We start from the raw sequence: 22,799 nt of genomic DNA on the forward strand, positions 1-22,799 counted from the left end.
TTAAGGCTCCAAAAGTAAAAATCTTAAGCATGCCCCAGTCAAATCAACTAAGACTACATGACTGTTAGGTCACATGTAACTCACATTAAAAAAAATAGAAATCTACTTGACCATATTTATATTAATTTTGTATAACTGTATTATATTGTTTTATCTTAATACTATTAAATGTTTAATGTTACAATCAATCAGATTAAAGAAAGAAAACTATCAATTTCAATCTTAAAAGCTCCACTATTCATCATACAACAATGCATATATAATGCTCTAGTACACGAATTATATTTGAAGCCTATTTACTGTACTTTTGACCTAGTTTGTCTCTATTAGTGGAAGAAATATAAAAATATTTATAGCCTTAAGTTTGATAGCACTGCATAACTTCACAATCCACAACATCAAGTTTTACAGTGGTTTTAGTTTTGTTATTAGGGTAAAAGCCTGTGACTATTTTTGATCTATCAATTATGTATTTTGAGCAGTGAGAACAGTCATTTTTTTAACTAATGTAGAATGCAACAAAAAGTTTTGGCTAACTAAATTAATGAGTTTGTAAATTATTTTAAATTGACAATTTTTCTTAATGGTCACAAGCGCTAATACTTTTAACTGAGCACAACAGATTAAAGAAACAGGTGTTTATGAAAATACTTATTCAAAGCAAAATTAAACAATTACAGTTTGAGTAAATAAATCTGAAATTATGAAAACAAGAAAGTACCACTTATCATATCTTATGGATTATAGTTCCACATTTTTGTTAATTTTGGGTACAACTGTTCATATAAATGTCAAACAACCATTTAGTTGGAACTCATTACCAGAATATGCTAATGAGTCTATAGTGTCATTTTTAAATAGATAAGCAGGTAACAATAATTTATTTTTAAATGTATGGTTGAGGAAATTTTTCGAAAGAGGGCCTTAGACTCAAACTCTGAATTGAGCAAGTATACATCCCTGCCACTTATCAGATGTGTGACCTTTGGTAGTTAATACCTCTATACCTCAGTTTCCTCTTCTACAAAATGAAGGTAACAACAGAAGCTATCTCAGAATTGCTGACAAAATTAAATGAATTTAATCCATGTAAAATACTTTCTATAATGCCTAACACCTCAATAAAAATTAGTATTAGTATTTTAATTAGATTCAACAAACTCTAGATAGCCCATATAATAACTGCTATTTAGTTTAGAACAGTGCTGAAAAAGTGATCCTGACAGTATACTTCCAGTATTCAAATCCTGGCTCCACTCCCACTTGCTAACTGCTTGAACTGCCTATGCTTCATTCTTTTTTCCGTTATTTGCACAAAAAATAGTGATTGTCCCTTCCTCATAGGGTAGTTAAGACTAACAATGTAACAAATATGAAGTGCTCAGTATTAGCTTGACAGACTAAATGCTTTACCAAAAATTTAGAGACATCATTATTATCTGCATATTTTAGGATCTCCATTCTTTTACATGCAGTCAAAATATAGTTGGACAGTTTCTCCTACTGGAGCTAGCTTCTTAGTTACCAAGCACTCAAATTACTCATCTAGAAACAGTATCTTTACCAGTGGTAGTTGGTAACATACACATAAAAGCTAGATAAAACTCAATTTATCAATAGACTCGGGTTCCCAAAATTGAATTGATTTTTTTTCAGTTACTGCAGACAGCGGGGTTTCCCAAGTCATTTCCCCATTGGTTTATACCAAAGCATCACAGCAATACAATATTTGTCTTGAAATATTAAAGGCTCGCTGAGGGGTCGGCGATGTGGTACATTGTTTATAGCTGCCGCACATCCCAAATGGGCACTAGTTCATGTCCCAGCTGGTCCACTTCTGATCCAGCTCCCTGCTAATGGCCTAAGAAAAGCAACAAAAGGTGATTTAAGGTCCTTGCCACTCATGTGGGAGACCCGGATGAAGCTCCTAGATTTGGCCTGGCCCAGCGGTGGCAGTTGCAACCATCTGAAGAGTAAACCAGCAGATGGATGCCCTCTGTCTTCCCTCTGTGTAACTCTGACTTTCAAAGATAAATATATCTTAAAAAAAAAAAAAAAAAAAAAAACCCACAGTTGACATAAATACAGTAACAATGTATATCCTGTCAAATTTTTGGGCAGTTATCAGTCATGTGTAATTACAGAAAGGAAAATAAATGACCCGAAATCAATATATCTAAGGAGAAATGGGTTATTCCTATTTCTATGCCTGTCTATGGCTTAATTTTTTAAGAGGATAATCATAACAGCAAATAGAAAAGAATATCACTTGTAAATAAGAAACTTTAATACCTCAAAAGAGAAAAATCATAATGTAACACTTAGAAGAATATAATGCAACTATAAAAATTAACATAAGTGCCTTCAATAAATACAATTAAGGAAACAGCAGAAAATTATATAAACTTACCTAATTATTTTGTATGAAATCATTAATTTGTATGAAAAATAATATATATACATTGTGTAAGGATAGTGGGTTATATCTAACTCTAGATAAAATTTCTGAAAAAATTATTTATATGAAAAAAAATCACCTCTCAAGGATCTAGAAACATGAAACATTATTGCAAATAGTACTGTCATCCTCAGAAAGCACAAATAAGACAGTTTAACTATATAAAACATTTTCTGTTTCTATACTAAATTCCTAATCAGAGTTTAAGATACCCTTGGGGTGCTCACATCCCACATGGGAGTGTCTGGATTTGACTCCTGGCTCCCCTTCCAATTGCAGCTTCCTTCTGAAATGCACCCTGGAAGGTAGCAGTGACAGCTCAAGTAGTTGAATCCCTGCCATCCACACAGAATACCTGGATTGAGTTCTGGGCTCCTAGCTTTGGCCTGACCCAGCCCTAGTTGTTGTGGGCACTGGGGTTGTGAACCAGCATATCTTTCTGTCTCTCCCTGCCTTGCCCTCTAACAAAAACATCTATGATGAAAAAACTATGAATTGACTTCAAGTTTTTTCACCAAAACAAATGTATCTTCTAATTCCTTTTTTAAAAGTTTAGCTGTTTATTTTATTTATTTGAAAGACAGAGGATAGCTCTCATCTGCTGGTTCTCTCCCCAAAGTACTTGCAATATCCAAGGTTAAGCTAAAGCTGAGAGTCAGGAATTCAATGTAGGTCTCCCATGTGGGTGGGAAGGACCCAACTACGTGAGCCACTACTGTTATTTCACAAGTTACATATTATCAAGAAGTTGGAATCAGGAGCAGAGCCAGGACTCAAACTTATGTACTTTGATATGGGACATAGGGTCACAAGTATTGTTTTAATCAGTAGGCCAAAGGCCTATACCTAATTATATTTTTTGCACAAACTTTTTGAAGCCCCCTCATCCTTAAAGGAAACAATTAAATAATTGCTACTAGCTACTCACATCAGTAAAACACTTCAATTTTTATCTAAATTTCTATAGAAAGTCTTTAAGTACTAAGAACATAACTAAAGTGAAATTAACTTACTTTGTCCAAAGAACTATATTTTACCATAATTCCTTCTCAAATATACTTTTTCTTATGTTACTCTAGTTGCTATGCCCCCTACTGCTCTGTCACATGAACCATTCTATAGGAGTGTTCAAACACATGAAGTTTAAGAAAACTATGCCTTGAATTAGAAACTATTAGCTAAGCACCGCTGTTCTAAAATTAGAAAAGGTGTAAATAAATTATTTTATTAAATAATTCAACTTTGGTTGATAACTTATAAATAGAAACCAGAGATAATTATTGAGATATGCCTTTTAATCCAAATTACTTTCAATCCTGACAGTGGTAGAAATAACCATTTCAGTATTGTGAAATCACTAGATGCACTGCTTCCCATGGACAAATACAGCACTTCCTCTCTTACTACAGCCATTTAAGAAGCATAGAGTCTAGCACACAGAGACAAAGGGTAGGGAAGTGCTATATACTAGGACTTGCCAATTAAAAAAAAATGGTTTTAATTAGAAGAAAGTCATTTAATCTTTCTTTACTTCAGTGTCCTTAATCAAAGGTAACTCTCCAGTCAACTTGTTTCGATAAATAAATATTTTTAAAATAACTGAAAACATAAATGCAAAATGCTACTATAGGTGTATATGTGCACCTATCTACCTTAATGGTAGACAGTGAAACTTTAATTCTGTTTTCCTAAGTTTCCTTAGGCCTATAATAAAGTCAAGTGTTTATAGATTTAGTAACATAATAAAATAATCCTAAAGAATAACATTAAAAACTATTATGTCCTCAGTACCAAAAAGAGTTACTGAGACAAAACAGTATATATAGCACACAAAGAAATTGTAATAAATCAAGTATATTATGAATGAAAGAAGGGCTAGGATAAAGTTAAGAGAGCAAAGGCGTAGACATGTTAACAAGAGAAAACTTTCTTTGAAGCATACAAGAAAAAAAACAGCAGGGGTGGGTGAAAGGCATAAAACTGAAAGCAGTCAGTGAATAGTTAAAAAGAATTTCTATTATTAATGCAAGGAAAAAAAGTAAACTTATTCCCATTGTCAACCACTACTGCAATTTCAAACATTAAATCAAACACAATTATTCTATGAAACAAAATAGCAACTGACTTTATTTTAAGGGTTCCAGCATCCCAGAGCCAAAAACAAATAGTGCCATCTGCCCCAGTAGAAGATAGATATCTCTTTGAGCCACTGCACAATGGTGAAAACTGAAAAACAATCACAGAAAAAAAAATTTATAAGCATGACATGGTCCAAATAAAATCCACTTTTTACCATATTAACAGTAACTAATAACAACAGAAAACACCCAGAACAGGCCAAGGTCATAACTAGCATGTTACTTGAAGTCCACATATTTAACCCAAATACTCATTTCTTCATTTTGGTTGATCTTATAAACTGGATTGAAAAAGTAGCTTCTTAAAATCAACTTTAAATCAGAAGCAAAAAAGGATTTTACAGGGATTAAAACAATTACCTGTAGTGATGTAATTGATGCACTGTGGCCCTGAAGAACAGCCAAAGGTGCACAGGTTCGAAGACACCAGACTCGGATCATTTTATCACAACTTCCAGCTGCTATCATGGTATTCTCATAGTTTACAGCCATGTCTGATATTTCAGCAGCATGTCCTCTTAAAGTAGCTAGTAATCTCCCATCGTCTGTTGCCCAAATTTTCACAAGACAGTCATCAGAACCCTTAAATGGATAGTCATAAAATTGACAGCATAAATTTTAACTTAAATTCTTAATGCTTATAAATAAATCATATCTGTTACATTCTCTTCCTAATAATTTTATTTGTAACACTGCAAAGCACTAAGTATTTGTATTAGGAATTTTCCTTTCCATAAAACTCTGTATTAAATAAAATATCAGTAATAATATTAGTAAATATTAATAACAATATATTAGTAAATAAAATTTACTAATAATATATCAATCTTTCATTTTCTTAAAGTAAGACATTTATTTATAATTTACTGTGTGCCCATCAACAAGCAAGGGAAGCTGAACATTGGTAATAATTAACATTTACCTATGGTCCCCTACCTACCATCCAAGGTAACTGCTATCTGGAATCTTTTAAAAGAATTTTAATTTCTAAAGTAATAAAACAAAAGATATAGTTGCAAAATAAGTGTAATATAAAATTATAATTGATACTTTTTATGTTATTGTTATATAAAACTGCCAATTTGGGGGTTTTTCTCTCAGGAAGGAAAATCTTATCATTGATCTCTAGCTAAAAACAGGTCATCATGGGGCCAGCTCTGTGCATCAGCAGGTTAAAGCTATGCCTACAGTGCTGGCATCCCATTTGATTTTGCAGGTTCAAGTCCTAGCTGCTCTACTGCCAATCCAGCTCCCTGCTAACTGCTAAGGAAGGCAGCTCAGGATGGCCCAATTCTCTTGGCTCCTGGCTTGGCCAGCCAGGTTATTGCAGCCATTTGGGGAGTAAACTTGCAGATGGAAGACCACTGTTCTTCTGTCTCTCCTTCTCTAACTCTGCCTCTCAATTAAATAAATAAATCTTAAAAAAAAAAAAAAAAAAAAAAACTAAGGCCATTATCTAAAACTACAAATAAGAAAAAATTAATCTTATCTGTATAAAGTAAAATTACATAAATTCCTTGCTTAATCTACTATAGCAAGAAACTCAGCAAGGTATTAAAAAGGTACAGTTTCCCACTAATACCTATATTTAACATTTAAATTTTATATTAACAAAGTAATGACTAGAATTCCAGGCTTTATCATGAAAGTTTTTAATATATAAAAATGTAGAGAGAATAGAGTCATTAGTCTCCATATTTCCAAGCCCCAGGTTCAAAACTTATCAATATCTCTGCCACATTTTTTAGTCTTTAACATAAAGCAGGAAACAAACACTTGCAAAATTGCCAAATGTTTCGCAAGATGAAGTTTTACTAAAGTTTCATGCTAGATTTCCTTAGAAATTTTTAATCCATTTAAAGAAAAACAAAACCATTACAAAATCTAAATACTCTGAGGACCAACAAAGGCAAAGGATTCCAAGATGTTTTCTGCTTCATACTGACAACAAATACAATATATAAATGATAACCCAGTATTAGTGATACATGTTAAATGCTATAGTTATATATTAAATCAGATTTTGACAACACTACCTAAAACACTCCCCAAGTAATTATAAAATCAGTTCTTCTGATTGGGCTTTAAAGCAAATTAGATTGGTTACTAATCAAACCAATAAAGGAGTAGCAATGAAACTTAACTGATAAACTAGTCACATTAAAAACTGGTACTGCTATTACATAAACTTAATCTAGGTTCTTCATCTATAAAATAAGGACGTTAACTGGCTCCCTGCACCTTTAAATTCAATAATTCATACATTCATTTATCCATTTGCCTTATGGTTAAGTAGGTGCCAGCCACTAGAGATGCAAGGATGAGATACAAAGATACAGTAATCCTATCCTTGGAAAGTAAGGCAGAAGAATGTAAATGCAGTGACGTGTTCTAAGGGCTATCAAAGATCCCAACAAGAGAGTGTTCTTTTTCTTCCAAGAAAGGGGAGAGACAGATAGGCTTAGGCAATAAGTCCATAAGCTGGGATGTTGAAGTCTTATGCATGGAGAGGCAAAGCAATATAGTTAGTACCATAGAGCACAGATCCCAGGGTCAAATGTCTGGGTTCATGACCTGGCATGACTGTTTTCAGGTCGCAAGACCTTGGACTTGTTATGTGTATTTCCTGTGCCTTTTTTCTCACCTGTATCTACACAGCAGGATTACTGCAGATGAGAGGGAAGACACAAGACAGTACTTGGTACATGATAAAAGTTATATATGGACTACCTTATTATCACCATTGTTGGCAGTAGTATTCTAATTCTTATGTTAATAATATTCTTATGACTTAAAAGTAGAACAAATATCCCATATAGCAACTAGAGAGAAAAGTATGTTCAAAAGCATGAAAATGTGAGAAGTTCAAGGAACTGTAAATGACTTATAAGATAATTCAAAGTGTGAGGTAAAGGCATGAGAAAGAAGCAGGGAAAAAAAAATGTGAAGGACCTTTTGCATTGTACTAAAAAAGAGTATGTAATATTAATCTATGAAAGATATCAAGCAAGTGAGTACCAGGGTTATATGTATATTTTCCAAAGATCCTTGCATAAGTTTGAATTAAGCTAAAAAGAAGGAGATGGGCAAAAAGTTTTAAAAGTAGTACAGGAAGGAGAGAATGAATGGTAAAACTCAGATTGTTATAGCACAAGATAAGAAGAGATGGTAACAATTACCTGGGAATAAAAGAGGTTTGGATTATATAACTGATTATCTGTAGAAACTGAAGAAACAGGGGCTGTCTCAGTGGCACCTGCATCCCACATGGACACCGGTTCTAGTCCCGGCTGCTTCTCTTCCAATCCAGCTCTCTGCTGTGGCCTGGGAAAGCAGTAGAAGATGGCCCAAGTGTTTGGGCCCCTGCATTCTCATGGGAGACCAGGAAGAAGCACCTGGCTCCTGGCATAGCTCCAGCCGTTACAGCCATCGGGGAGCGACCTTTCTGTCTCTACCTCTCACTGTAACTCAATAAACAGATAAAATTTTTTTTAAAAAGTGAAGAAACAAGAGACTATGACTTTTAAAAAAACAGTCTACATTACCTCTTGCATATGGGAAGTATACCAGGTATATGTTGAACCAAAAAAAAAATGGCTTGAAAGTATTCATTCAACTCAAGTTAACCAAATTCTACAGATTTAGTCAATTTATTCACTTTTTGCTTATCTTTCAAAAATTAAAGCAATACAATCAACCCTCAGTATCCACAGTTCCTATTCTACCAACCATGGATAGAAGGTACCTGGGAAAAAAATTGTACCTGTACTGAACATTATATAGACTTTTTCTTAATTATTCCCTAAATTATACAGTGTAACTATCTACTTACACAACATTTACATTGTATTAGATATAAAAAGTAACCTAGGTAAGATTTAAAGTATACAGGTAATTGTGTGTAGGTCCCATGTAGACACGTCATTTCATATAAGAGATCTGAGCATCCATGAGGCTTCCAGGAACCAATCCCCTCTGGATACTGAGGGATGACAGTATTCAGTTCTGACCTATGTTCAATACAATAGTAAAACTATTTATTCTAACATAGGTAGACTACATGATAAAAGTAAAATCATAGCATCTCATAAAGCTCCACAATACTGATATAATTCACTTTGTTCTTATGAATCTGATTAAAGAGTTTGCTTTACATTCTACCACAGAAGGTGTTTCATGTATATAAACAACAACAACAAAAAACACCACTCCAAATTTTTGACTAAAATGTAACTAATGGAAGGAACCGTGGTAAGCTGTGATGTAAAATCAGTCTACAGTGACTTTTCACCACTACATTCTTTTTGAGTTTAATATTTAGTAATCTTACTAATTAAGTTCTATTTTATAATTTTATTCTATTTAGATAGGTAATAAAAAGAAAAGACAATGCATATTCTCCCCCTGAAATACACATTTCTAAATTAACCTTACTTTTTCTCCATCAAATTACAGGAGAAAATGTTTGGATTGCCCTTTTGAGTAAAACTCTCCTTACTATCCTCTTCCATGAACTATAAAATAGTTTGCTCCCCCTACCCTCATCTTTGCCCCCCAAGAACTACTGAAAGAATTTCAATCAGAACTCCTACCTCATCATTATTTGTGACTGTTCATTTATGTATATTTATGGAGAGCTTAAAGAAAGAAGAATACAAATTTAAGTAAATCCTTAAAAGGGTTACAGAAGGAAAATTTGTTGGGAAATCATTTTCATAACCACTATATTTGTGTTTAAAATGAATGTAGAAGAATGAATTAAAAAGTAGTACAAACTGTTCATTTTTAAAAAGACTAAGAAGTTGAGCAGAATTTAAACTATTTCCACAAGCCTAATTCCAGCTCTGGAAGTTACTAAAGGCAAAAACATGCCAAACAGTAGGATTATAATCTTTCAAAGAAAACTAAAATGTCAGTAGAGAGGGATGGATATTAAAATAAAGGGAATATTAAGTAAACAATTGAATGGACCAATAAAAACAACTTCTAAGATGTATAAAGGAGGAAGAAGTAGAAGTAGGGTACAGATAGAGGTTCTGTAAAGCAAAAAGAAATGTGATGATTTTAACCTTAGCAAAAAAAAAAAAAAAAAATCTGTAGATTACTTCTTAAAAGAGGGAGAAAAAGGAAATAAAACAATGACTCAAAAATTATGTAAACCAACAATGAAACACTCGCTAAATTTAGAGAGCATGATTTTAGAGACACCTCAACTATCGTTTCTCGGCCTTTTGGTTAAGGTCTAATGTAGAAACACATCAACTGACAGTTTTCCCGGCAAAGCTCCAATGTCCAGGCTATTTGTTTTTAATAACATCTATTGTTGCTGACAGGGTGGGAGATTGTCCAGGTGGGAAAAATTGGGAGTGCAAATGAAAATAATAATAAATTAATCCAGAAAGGGTCTTAAATGCCTATTAAGTAAGTTGGATTTAACTTGGTGAAGTAGCTATTAAAGAAGGCAAGACATAGTCACTATAGCATTTTAGCCAGACTCTTCTAGAGTCAGAATATAGAATAGATCTGAAGCTACAAGAGGTCTAATGCTAGAGATAAAGTTGAAAACAATGGGAGCTAGCATTGTGGCGCAGTGGGTTAACACCCTGGCCTGAAGCGCAGGCATCCCATATGGGAGCTGGTTCGAGACCAGGCTGCTCCACTTCCGATGCAGCTCTCTGCTGTGGCCTGGGAAAGCAGTAGAAGATGGCCTAAGTCTTTGGTCCCCTGCACCCACATGGGAGACCCAGAAGAAGCTCCTGGCTCCTGGCTTCGGATCAGCGCAGCTCCGGCCGTTGCCACCAATTGTGGAATGAACCATCGGATGGAAGACCTCTCTCTCTGTGTAACTCTTGACTTTCAAATAAAAATAAATAAATCTTAAAAAAAAAAGGAAAACAATGATAGGGGATGAGACTACCAAGACAGAACATTTATCTGAAAACCATGAATGACTTTAAAGAAATCCATTAGCTGGGTACAAAGTTGAAAATGATTTTTTGAAATTCATTTTTCAGTCAAATTATAATAATAAACTAGTATTTAATAGCAATCAAACAATAATGCTGAATTGTCAATACCATGAAAGAGTGATCATTAATGAGTTGGCAAACATGTGCTTACATTAAACCTAGCAAATGTTGGGAGGGCAAAATCACAACAAAAACAAAGTCTGTGTAGCTTTTTATCTTACTATATATAGTAGACAATTACAGAAGCTATTGTAAAAATAAGAGCTAGATGATTAGAGGTGACAACCATGTGAACTAGTCAATAACGAAAATACTTTACAGGATGCAGCAGGTAATGACAAAGAATGGCTGACTTCCTCAAGCAGAAAACTCTATATATATCTGAAAATAAGTTCATTTTACTCAGATAATCTTATTATCATTAAGAGTGGGCATTGGCTTTACAGTTAGAATGCCTGTGTCCTAAATCAGAGTGAGCAGGTTTGACTCCCAGCTCCTGACTCTAGTTTCCTGCTAAAGCAGATCCTAGGAGATAGCAGTGATAGTCTCCTGTCCCTCATGTAGGAGACCTGGATTGAGTTCCTGGCTGCCAACTTCAGTTGGGCCCAGCCCAGGCCACTGCAGGCATCTGGGGGAGTGAACCATTAGATGGGAGAACTCTCCCCGTCTCACAAATAAATTAACTATACACACATAAACACACACACACACACACACACAAACGATCTAGGGACCAGCGCTGTGGCATAGCGAGTAAAGCCACCACCTGCAGTACCAGCATCCCATATGGGCACTAGTTCAAATCCCACTTTCGATCTAGCTCCATGCTAATGAGCCTGGGAAAGCAGCAGCAGATGGTCCAAGTACTTGGGCCCCTGACCCCACATGGGCAACCCAGAAGCTTCTGGCTCCTGGCTTTGGATCAGCCCAGGTCTGGCCACTGTAGCCATCTGGGGAGTGAACCAGCGAATGAAATATCTGTCTCTCCCTCTCTCTGTAACTGATTTTCAAATCAATAAAAACAAATGTGGATCTAGGGACCAGTGTTGTGCCACAGCAGGTAAAGTCATATGGGTGCCAGTTCACGTCCCAGCTGCTCCACTTCTGATCCAGCTCCCTGCTGAAGGCCTGAGAAAAGCAGCAGCAACTGGCCTAATTGTTTGGGCCCCTGCCACCAACATGAGACCCAGATGAAGATCTAAGCTCCTGGCTTCAGCCTTGCCCAGCCCTGGCCATTATGGCCATTTGGGGAGTGAACCAGTGGATGAAGCTCTCTGTGTAACTCTTTCAAATAAATAAATCTGAAAAAAAAAAAAAAAAATTTGAATCTATAAATCTTCCCATTGAGAGAAGCATCAATCATGCACATCAACGATTACAACTTTGACATGAAAATAAATTATGATTTATTTTAACACCTTAGAATATTTGGCATTCCCTGAAAGCATACCATTACCAGACGGAGCCAACAAACAGAATTACAATCTCTTTTAAGTCCCAAATCTCAACGCTTAGTGTCATTAAAACAGTAAACAAATGTCAAAAATGTCATGTAAGAGAGGGTATTTGGCATAGGGATTAAGACATCCATATCTCACATCAGAGTACCTAGGTTCAAATCCAGACTCTGGCTCCTGATTCCAGATTCTTGCTAATGATGACTCAGGTGGCTGGGTTAATTTGTGGATGGTTTCTGCCACCCACATCGGTCATCTAGTTTGAGTTACTAGTTCCCAACTTCAAGCTAGCCATCCCCAACTGCAGAGAGCTGGAGAGTAAACCAGCGAATACAAGTTCCCTCCATCTTACTCTCAAAAAAAAAAAAAAAAAAACCATGTAAACTGTCATGCATACTATAAATAACCCATTTTCTTATTCAAGTTAAAAAGGAGCAAACTTTGGCAGGTGTTGGATATGCTTATGACCTTGACAGTGATGAAGTTATCGTGCTATTTGCATTTATCTAAATTCATTGTATGTACACAATAAATATACATATTTCTTTTTATATCAATTAGACCTCTTTAAAGCTACTTTTTAAATTAAAAAGGGGGGAAGGGGGACAAGTCCTTCAGGCAGAACTAAAAATTGCTTATTAATTTAAATGTGCTCAATTTCCTTTCTTGCCCATCTGTCAGAGCTATTTAATTTTCCTCACAAATTAGCCGAAGCTTTAGTATCACTCTATTATATGTCCAATTTCCTTGACCCCTTCTCCATCTATACCACCTGTGACCAACTTAGTGTAGCTCTAACATCACTTGTCACAATCCTCCTATCAGCATGCCAAATGCCATCATGGCAAAGAAAGTAAGTATACTAATTATGCAATACTACAAATCAATAAATTGCCTACCTAAAAGTATGTTTGCAATTCTGTTTCCCATGAGCCTTTTGAAGTACTCCCATATTTGGGATGTTAAATCTAATCGGTAATACTTTTTAAAAAAATCTGCTCCCAACTCAGTACTCACTCCTGTTGCCATACTTTATCAATCACCTATGGAATTCAGCCTTATTCCTTAACCAAGATAAAATATCCTCACCAGATAAAATATTCCACATAAAAAATCAGAATCTGTTCTTGTGGACCTAATTAATTACCTTTCTAGCAAGTCCGACTAAACTATTCTCAAACATCCCAACTACACCTACTATCTTTCTTCCTTTAAAACCATCATATAACAATGATCTTATATCTTCCAGTTTGCTTTCTACTCCCTTCCCATTAACCCAGTTATTTCACAATTTATTTTGCTCTAAATTACCATACTACAGGTCTCTTTTTTATTACTATTAAAATATACTATTAAAATACACTTCTATAAATTTCTTATGTGCTTTTAATAATGTCTCAATAGCAAATGCCTCCCATATGTCCAGCACCCAGATTTATCAACACTCAACAATTGACTATTTGTGCTCCATTATTATCCTCCCTCCCACTCTATGTAACATACACACACACACACACACACATTAATTTTTTTCCCAACTTTTTAAAAGCAGGCTGCAGACTGGATTCCCCATCACCTCTAAATAACCCATTGTGTATCTCTTTAACACAAGGAAACTTCTCAACATAAGTTGGGAAACCAATTCAGTAACATTACTATCCAATCCACAGGCCCCATTCAAGTTTTTTCAAGTATCCCAATTAAGTTCTCTTTTCCTTTTGGATCCAGGATCCCATATAGTAACACATTACATTTAACTGTCATGTCTCTTCTGTCTCCTGGAATACTTCTTCATTCACACCCTTAGCAGTTTATAAATACAAACCTTACAGTTTGTAAAACAGCCCAGAACACGGGTCTATCAAATGTTTTTAGCTTTTTAAATATTTTTTGAGATTTTTAAATTTTTTTTATTTTTTAAGATTTATTTTGTTTACTTGAAATACAGAGTCAGAGAGAGGCAGAGAAAGAGAGAGAGGTCTTCCATCTGCTGGTTCATTCCTCAAATGGCTGCAACGGCCAGAGCTGGATCAATCTGGGGCCAGGAGCTTCCTCCGGGTCTTCCATGTAGGTGCAGGGGCCCACAGATTTCGCCCATCTTCTACTGCTTTCCCAGCCCATAGCAGAGAGCCGGATCAGAAGCGGAGCAGCCGGGCTTTGAAGCAGCACCCATATGGGATGCTGGCGCTACAGGCCAGGGCTTCAACCTGTTGCATCATAGCACCGGCCCCATTTTTATTTATCTTAAAGGCGGGGAGAGATCTTCCATCTCCTGGTTCTCTCCCCAGCTGGTTGCAACATGGCTGAGACTGGGCAAAGCCAAAATCAGGACCCTGAAACTCCATTCAGGTATCCCATGTGAGTGATAGCAGCCCAAGTACTTGGGCCATCATATGCTGCATTCCCAGGCACATTAGCAAGAAGCTAGATTGGAAGTGGGGCAGCTTGGACTCAAACCTGAGCTTTGACAAGGGATCCAGCAATACAGGTGGCTGCTTACCCTGCTGTGGCACAACACTGGTCTCCTCTGACAAATGTTTCTTCATGACCAGATCCAAGTCACACTGTCTTTATAGGAACCCCACAGACAAGTAGCTGCATTTTTATCAGAACACTACCTTTAGTTAATACATTCCACCACTAGTGAAGTTAACTTGCTCTTGTGGTGCTTCCTCCTCTTTTTCTCATCTCTAACCTTTAAAAATAATTTAGTATCTTATGGGGGCACATTGCAAGAGCATGCCAAAATCTGCAACCAAGATATTCTACCAGCTTTTACTTGTTAATAAAGAAATCAATCACCAGGATATTTTTAGAGAAGATATATACTGGCAAATAGAGTAACTAGTACAAAGGCTCTAAGTCACAAGTTGACTGTGCAAGTCAACTGTGCAAGTTTGAAAGACTAGGAAAAACCCAATGTTACGGAAGCAAAGAAAAGAAGAACTTGTCTTACAGGTATTTATATGTTATCTCCAACAGATTCTAAGTTTCTTGTAAGATATGAGATTATTTTTATATCTTAAATTGGCTGATTCATCCTTTTTTGTATGCTTTTATATGCACAACACATGCAGCAAGGCAATACAGATCTATAAAATATACTAAAATCTTTGCTATTAAGAGGTTCACAATTTAGTAGAGAAACAGACATCTAAAAAAATTCATTGCTACATGGTAACAGACGTACACAGTTCAGCGGGAAAACTGGATATTCAGAAAACAGACTTTTTTAACTATCAAATTTTCATTAGTCCACAATAAGTACCTTCAATTTTTCAATTCCCATTCCCTCCTCAGTGTATTACAATGTCATTCCTATCCCTCACACTAAAATAAAACATTTTTTATCAAGGTCATTCATTGTCCTAGTTTGTTGCTTAGATTGGGCAATCTGTAAACAACAGAAATTTATTGCTCACAATTCTAGAGGCTGGAAAGTCCAAGATCAGTAACAGCAGATTTGGTGTCTGGTGAAAGACCTCACTCTGTTTCACAGATAGCACCTTCTTCTGGCTGTGTCTTCACATGAAAAAGGAGGCAAACAAGCTCCCTTGGGCTTTTTTAATAAGGGCACTAATGCATCCATGAGGACAGGGTCTTCCTGACTTAATCACCTCCTTTTAATATCACATTGGGGATTAGGTTTCAACATATGAATTTTGGCAGAACAAACATTCAGACCATAGCACTCATTAATGATTTGCCAAATCCAAAAGATGCCTTGCAGTCCTAATTTTACTTTAGACTTCAGTCTTTTCACGAAATACTCATCTCTTGGCTTCTAAGAGATCCCCTTGTTTGTTTTCTCTCTGGCTTCTCATGCAGCTTTCCTGTGCAATCACTGACTCTTCTCTTTGCTTCCAACGTTGAAGTTTCAGCTTTCTTAACCATACATAAGCAATTATACTTTCTATTTCCGTACTGAATTATTCCTAAACTGAATCATCTTTCCAGATCTCTCTCCTGAGTTCTCATTACCTACTGGCCATTTCTACATCGCTTTCTGCATAAATATCTCAAAGACAACAAGAACAAACTTCTCCCTTTAAATACTCAGCACAGTAAATGAATGAGCCTTTTAAGTCACATTAAGTTAAAAACATATTATCTCATATTCTCTCCCTCTCAAAAATTTTATGGAAAATAGTTATTTTGTTAACACATTTCCAAAAAAAATTAGTATTTATTTATTTTGAAAGGTGGAGTTACAGAGGGAGAGAGAGGTAGGTATCGTTCATCTGCGGGCTTCCACTCCCCAAATGGCTGCATCTGCCAGGGCTGGGCTAGGCTGGAACAGAAGCCTGGAAATCCATCCAGGTCTCCCACGAGGGTAGCAGGAGCCCAAACATTTGGGTCATCTTCTGCAGCTTTCCCAAGTGCATTAACAGAGAGCTGGATTGGAAGTGAAGCAGCTGGGAATCAAACCCAATGCCTATATGGGATACTGGTGTCATAGGCTGCAGCTTAATCTGCTGTGCCATGCCAGGCCCAGAAAATACTTGTTATAAAAAAAAAAAAAAAGAAAGAAAGAAAAAAAGCATAGATTTAAAAACTTTTTGTACCAAAACAGAACTTTTTAACTTTTCCATAAACTTTTAAAGTCCTCTCATAGAAGTAAGTTTCTCAAATCCCAGATAACTTATTTTCATTTATTTATTTAGATATTTATTTGAGAGGGAGGAGAGACACAGCTCCTAACTACTGGTACATTCCCCAAATGCCCACAATGACCAAGACTGCTGGTATGAGAACCAGAAGCTGGGAATACAATTAAGGTATCCCATTGGGTAGTAAGAATCTACCTGAGCCATCAACACTGTCTCCCAGCCTCTGTACTTGCAGGAATCTGGAGTCAGGAGCCAGAGCCAAGAATCAAACTCAAGCACTCTGACAGGAAGGTGGGCATCTTAACTTCTTGGCTAAATGTCCCTCCAGAAATCTATTTGTAATCTGTTAATTTCATCTATACTTCCACTCTGACTTTGTTCAAGCCCTGATGATTTCTTGAATCACTGTCAGAACTCTTCCACCAATGTCTTTTGAGTAAAATACTTCATTTCAGTCTATCCTCCACAACAATGCCAAAAGAATGATTAAAGAGAAATTCTACTCACTCTTCGATCTAAATCCATCATTTGCTTTTCACTGCCTTCAGGAAAGAAATCTACTCTTTAGCACATCATAAAAAGATCTTGATTTTGTTCCCCATCAACTTAATTATCATCCATACTTCTTTCTGTGTTACATGTATGTTGTAAGCAATAAGCCACAATTACATTCTCCCAAAATTTGAAAGGCCTTCCTCTAGGTATGAAATATCCAGATGAACATTGCAGACATTTTACTTCTCCAGTAAATTTCCCTACCATCTCCTGGGATCATGCATACTCCATACAGGTTCTTAATACATTGTGCCAATTCTGTCTCTTTACTATCTGAGAACTCTCCAAAGGCCAAGTACTAAGTCTTTATATCCCAACTGCTTGGAATACTGATGGGTTGTGAAAGACTGAAATTTGTTAAAAGAATGCCTAAACTAACAGCTTAATTATTCCTTATTTATATCACTCCTTTGTTTTAATTTCAATGAAAGAGAGACACATTTTACATTTCCAAGAAGAGAGAGGAAATCTTTGCTTCTTAGAGGCAATTCAATGAACAGACTCTCGTACTGTGAGTGCCTTAGTCCTGAGAATTTATTAACTCTGATTTTCTTTGGTAAATATTATTTGAGGCAGTGATTCAGAAACCAAGTAAGAAAAGTTAAAAGACTAAGAGATCCAGGGTAAAATGTGACCTGGTAATTATGCTAACTCCCTCCTTTAGTTTTTTCTTACTACTCTATTGGGAATACACCCATTACTAAAATATTATACTATGAAATATAAGTTTTCATTAAATAGAATTTCACTTTTTAATTACAATGATTTGCTTCTAAATCTTGTATGGCATTTATAGAATAAGATTTTAGTGGAATAAAAATTAAAACAGGTAAGATTTACTTAAATATGTCTATAAAATTACAGCAGCACCAAATAAAACTTAATGACTGCTACTGTATACACTGTTCAGTACTAATTATATGCATTCTATCATGTAAGTCCACAACAAATACTGTGGGCTCAGTACTAATATTACCTATTCTCCACTCCCCCCTTTTTTTAAGATAATAAAATTAGAGATGAAAGAAATGCCAAGATACACTAATAAGAAGTGGTAGACCTGTGATTGAGAGCCCTCTGATGCCAAAGCTGATGATCTTAACCATAATATTATACTGCCTCTTGCTGCACCTATTTAAAAGGACTCAAAAGAATCCCTTGGGAAAAGTTTCCAACTATACACACACACACACCAGTTCCTTAGAAATAAATTTACAAGATTAAAATACCAAATACATAAAAGAGGAAGACTGGTTGGACCCATTCTGGCTCCTGACTTCAGCCTGTCCCATCCCAGACTGTTGTGGGCACTGGGAAGTGAACCAGCTAATGGGTGCTCTATCTCTCTCTCTCTCTCTCCCCCTTCTCTCCCTCTCTGCTTTACAAATACATAAAATAATATTTTAAGTTTATGGAAAATGCACATTATCTTTTAATTCCATTTTCCATGAATTTTCTTGAAGCCCCCTCATACACACACTATCGCTTGAGGTGATAATCATAAAAGTACCAGGAAATTTTAGACAAACCGTGCTCTCTTCTCTGCATTTCTTATTAGGAAGCATTTTGTTGTAGGTAACTGAAAATCACCAGTAAAAGTAAAATAATTACAGATGAGACAGGCATAATTAGCAAATTCTATCAATACTTAAAGAACAAACATCTTTTACACACCACAGGACTACTTTGCTTTCTTCATATATCTTCAACTAAAGGAAACAATCAGAAAACAGCTTCCTCTTCACATCTCATTCTTGTTTCCCAAGACAAATGCCCTTAGAAGTAGGAATTAAATGCCTAGAAAAGGACTGCAAATTTTTATGTAGAAAGCCAGGTAATAAATATTTTAGGCTTTTGCAAGGCCGTATGGTCTTTGTCATAACTATTCCACTCTGTGACTATAGTGGGAAAGCAACCATAGACAACATAAACACTGAATATGCCTGTTTCAATAAAATTTGATTTGTAAGATTCGGTGGTGAGTTAGTCTGCTAATTCCTGGTTCAAAGTGTTTTACCAACTTTATACCAACCATTGTACTAAATTCATGACATACCAACAAGCATATTATGTCACTGTATGCCCCCTCACAAGATTCTAAATTATTATGTAACAAACATCAAAACATAGACAATGTTTCATGAAGTATAACAACCAAATACTTAATACTTATTTGTTTTTCCATTTGTTTATTTGAAAGACAGAGATCGATCCTCTATCCATTGGTTCATCCTCAAATGCTCTAACACCCAGGGCTGGACCAGGCCAGGACAAATGTGATAAGCAGAGTACTAAATATCTTTTGTTCCATGTTTTTTTCTGTTACAATCTTAAGGGAAAGTTCCCACAGGCTGGTAAGTGGGTTTCTAAGGATAATACTAAAAGGTTCATTTAATAATCTTCTACAATTAGCTTAACTCAAGAAATTCCCTTGGTTTACAATTAAAATTACTGTATGACATTTTGTAAAATGTCAAATTCCAAAATCGGTAACATGTTGAGAATTACATTTACTCATGATGCAAGGCCAAAATATGAAGATACCTCAAAAAGTTCATGGAAAAGGTAACTTTATTTGAGGGCAAAAAAATGTTGAAATCCCCATTCTTTTTTCTTAATACACATTTCCATGAACTTTCTGGAAACCTCTCTTATGCATCAATTTAAACATTTTTCACACCAAAATAAATGTATCTTGTAATTCCATTTTCCAAACTTTGTGAGTATCCCTATTTACCTGTGACTGTATTTCGACATCACATCTTTCAGGAGTTTTCCAAAATTGGAGGAAATCTAAATTTGAGTAAAATTTTTGTTATGCTAAGTTAAATTAAATGAATTTTCAAGTTTCCTATTAAAAACAAAATTTTTATTTTAAATTCATCTGTGAGCAATGTTTCTTCAATTTCATGTGAAGATGATACTTTGCAATTACTTACTGTAAATATACGTCTGCCAGTTCGATCAAAAGTTACACAGTACACAGAAGACAAATGTCCAAGAATTCGTTTGTGCATTTTCATGTGCTGATACACTGCAGTTGGGACAAGTCGCTCTAGTCTGTATTTCCCATTCAGCTTCCTTGAAAACAGAGTATCCGCTACCAAGAAAAAGGGGGAAATAAATATAACCCAAAAAATTAATATTATCAATTTATAACCTTTTAAGTATTCACGTATTTTAATCTGCCATATGTTGGTAAAAATAAAGATGCTAATACATATGGCTCCCGGTTGTCTTCAAAACAGTCAATAAAAATATTTCTCCTGAAATAAGTCTGGCACCATCATGCTTATTTTAATAAATTACAAATACATTTTAATAAATATGCATAAAAACAGTTAATTTTAAAAAATGCAGTTAAATGACTTATCCAAAGTCACAATGTATGGCATAAAACTAGTATTAAAATCCAGACTTCTTTACTTTCTGACTAAGGTATTTAAAAACAAAAAGCATTTTAAATATTATATCTTCAAAAGCCCCCTAGGAGATATTCTTAGATAAACAGTAAAAACTGGAATCTAGTGATTTTTACTTTTCATCAACCAGCAGTAGTCAAAAATTCTAAATATGACATGAAAAATTATTTTCAAAAAAGAACCTTTGCAACAAGTAAAGACAGAGGAGTAAGTCATTAGCATTATTAAAAGGTAAAAATTAAACTGGGAATCCTGCCAAACATCTGCATAATGATTCCTTCTCTAGAATCCAACTCATTCATTCTAACCATCCTTCAAAATCTGACTAAAATTTATCTTCTGCCCTAAAGCTAGATTTGCTTACTCCAGCCTAAAATGTTCTCTTTTATCTAAATTACTGCTGTATTTTCTACACTGAGACTTATGGACAAAGGAGATGCTCAATAAATATATGTTGACTGAACTGGAGGCACATTATAAATCTATAGATAACCTTTGAATATGAGGGTTTTTTTTTTTTCCTGTGACTGGCACCTATATTGGATACTTGAGCACCACAGCTTCTCATGTGTATTTTGTTCCAGAGAAAATTAAATAATATACTAAATACCACTTAACACCAAGTCAAAGTCTAGCAATCATTCTCTAAAACTGGTAAAATGTACATCTCTCAGGTATTATTTTTTTCCACAGCTCACACAATTTTGCAAATCCAACCCCAACAGAAGTCAGTGAAACAGCTTGGGTAGTTATAAAGCTGGATGCTTTACATGTTATAAAGCAATAATACTGTAATGAAAATTATATTATGCTTATATTTTTATCATAGCTATTACTTTATATTTTGAGTATTTCTCTCGCTATTAGCATATAAATTCTATGCAACAATCCATCCAAACATCTGATAATGTCTCAAAGTTTGACACTTTTCAGTTAGTATATTTAGGCTTAAGCTGGTTATACAATAATTTAATAGAGACTCTGTTTCTACCACAGTTTCAGTTCTGAAACATTTTTCTTAACCCAAAAACAGCTTGGTGAGATATCTCCCAGTACTTTGATTCCAGAATGATTTAGTCCAAGAATCATACAAAATCACAGACATCAATTGTCCTGCTAAATGAGAACTCAAATCATCTTGTCCAAACATCAAGGACCACTAACATCTCAGACTCACCTGTTGTGTCTGTAAGCAAATAAGTAATGCTATCGACACAAAAAACTAATACTGTTACCAAGAAACACTTTAATACCCTCTATCCAAAATTTACAAAATTCTCAAAATGTCAAATTTTATGAAATTTAGATATGAAAATATAATTACACATAAAATATCAAAATTACTTCTTAATGATGATCAAACACTATTATATACATGTCAGAATTTTTTGATGAATTCATTATAAAAATCATTTAAAAATCTGAGCTGATAAGGTATCTTCTAAGCAAAGACTTCCAAGAGAAAATGTTACTGTTGCCTCAAACATAGTCTTTACTGACTCTGACCTACACTGGAATTAAATCTTTATTTTTAATTCTGGGAGTCAAATGAAAAAGATTTGTCGCTTTTAGAAAGTTACTTTAGAGTCAACTTGTCAAACAAGACTTTCCAGAAACACAGTCAGTGAAATACATTTATAGTTAAAACTACATTCCATGATATTCTTCATAATAGCTAGAAATTAACTACTATCCATACTATGGCTGCATGTTAAAGGAGGTACCTAGACGATTACTTACTCTCAGCCAATTTACAATCATTCTAACAGCTCTAAAAGTACAACAGTCGGAAAGAACAATACGTAGAGTGCCCTAGTGATAAAATGGAGTTCAAACTTTTAACTACAGGTGTCAGAAGAAAAAATATAAATATGGGTCAGAAGTGATACACACAGAAGGTGAGGAAGATGAATTTGAGGAGGCTCCTGACCAAACAGGTAGATAATTCTTACCAAGGGTAGTAGGATGTCAAAAGCTCATTAGAATTCACATTTCCTTTTATTATACCACATAACATAACATAATATCTGTCTTCCCCTTACGAAATTTAAATACCAAGGACAGAAGTTCTCTTCTATTTTTCACAATTATGTCATCTTATAAATAAAAAATAAACATAAATGAATCTTGATATACAAGATATTTCAATTTAATATATAGTTTTGTGTCAGAAAGGCAAATGGCAATTAT

At 35.0% G+C, this 22,799-nt stretch overlaps 1 protein-coding gene across 3 annotated transcripts in view; it reads right to left on the reverse strand.

The window, feature by feature from the left end:
* PHIP (pleckstrin homology domain interacting protein) overlaps positions 1-22,799 on the reverse strand; it is a 155,940-nt gene that overhangs the window by 96,436 nt on the left and 36,705 nt on the right. For all 3 annotated transcript variants that reach the window (XM_062186399.1, XM_062186398.1, XM_062186401.1), the window contains exons 7-9: positions 20,127-20,287; positions 4,957-5,178; positions 4,584-4,684 (exon numbers count right to left, since the gene is read on the reverse strand). In XM_062186399.1, coding sequence (XP_062042383.1) covers positions 4,584-4,684; positions 4,957-5,178; positions 20,127-20,287 — 484 coding nt within the window. The remainder of the gene's footprint in view (positions 1-4,583; positions 4,685-4,956; positions 5,179-20,126; positions 20,288-22,799) is intronic.

Source organism: Lepus europaeus, chromosome 3, assembly GCF_033115175.1.
Source record: "Lepus europaeus isolate LE1 chromosome 3, mLepTim1.pri, whole genome shotgun sequence".
In the NCBI taxonomy this organism is placed as follows: Eukaryota; Metazoa; Chordata; class Mammalia; order Lagomorpha; family Leporidae; genus Lepus; species Lepus europaeus.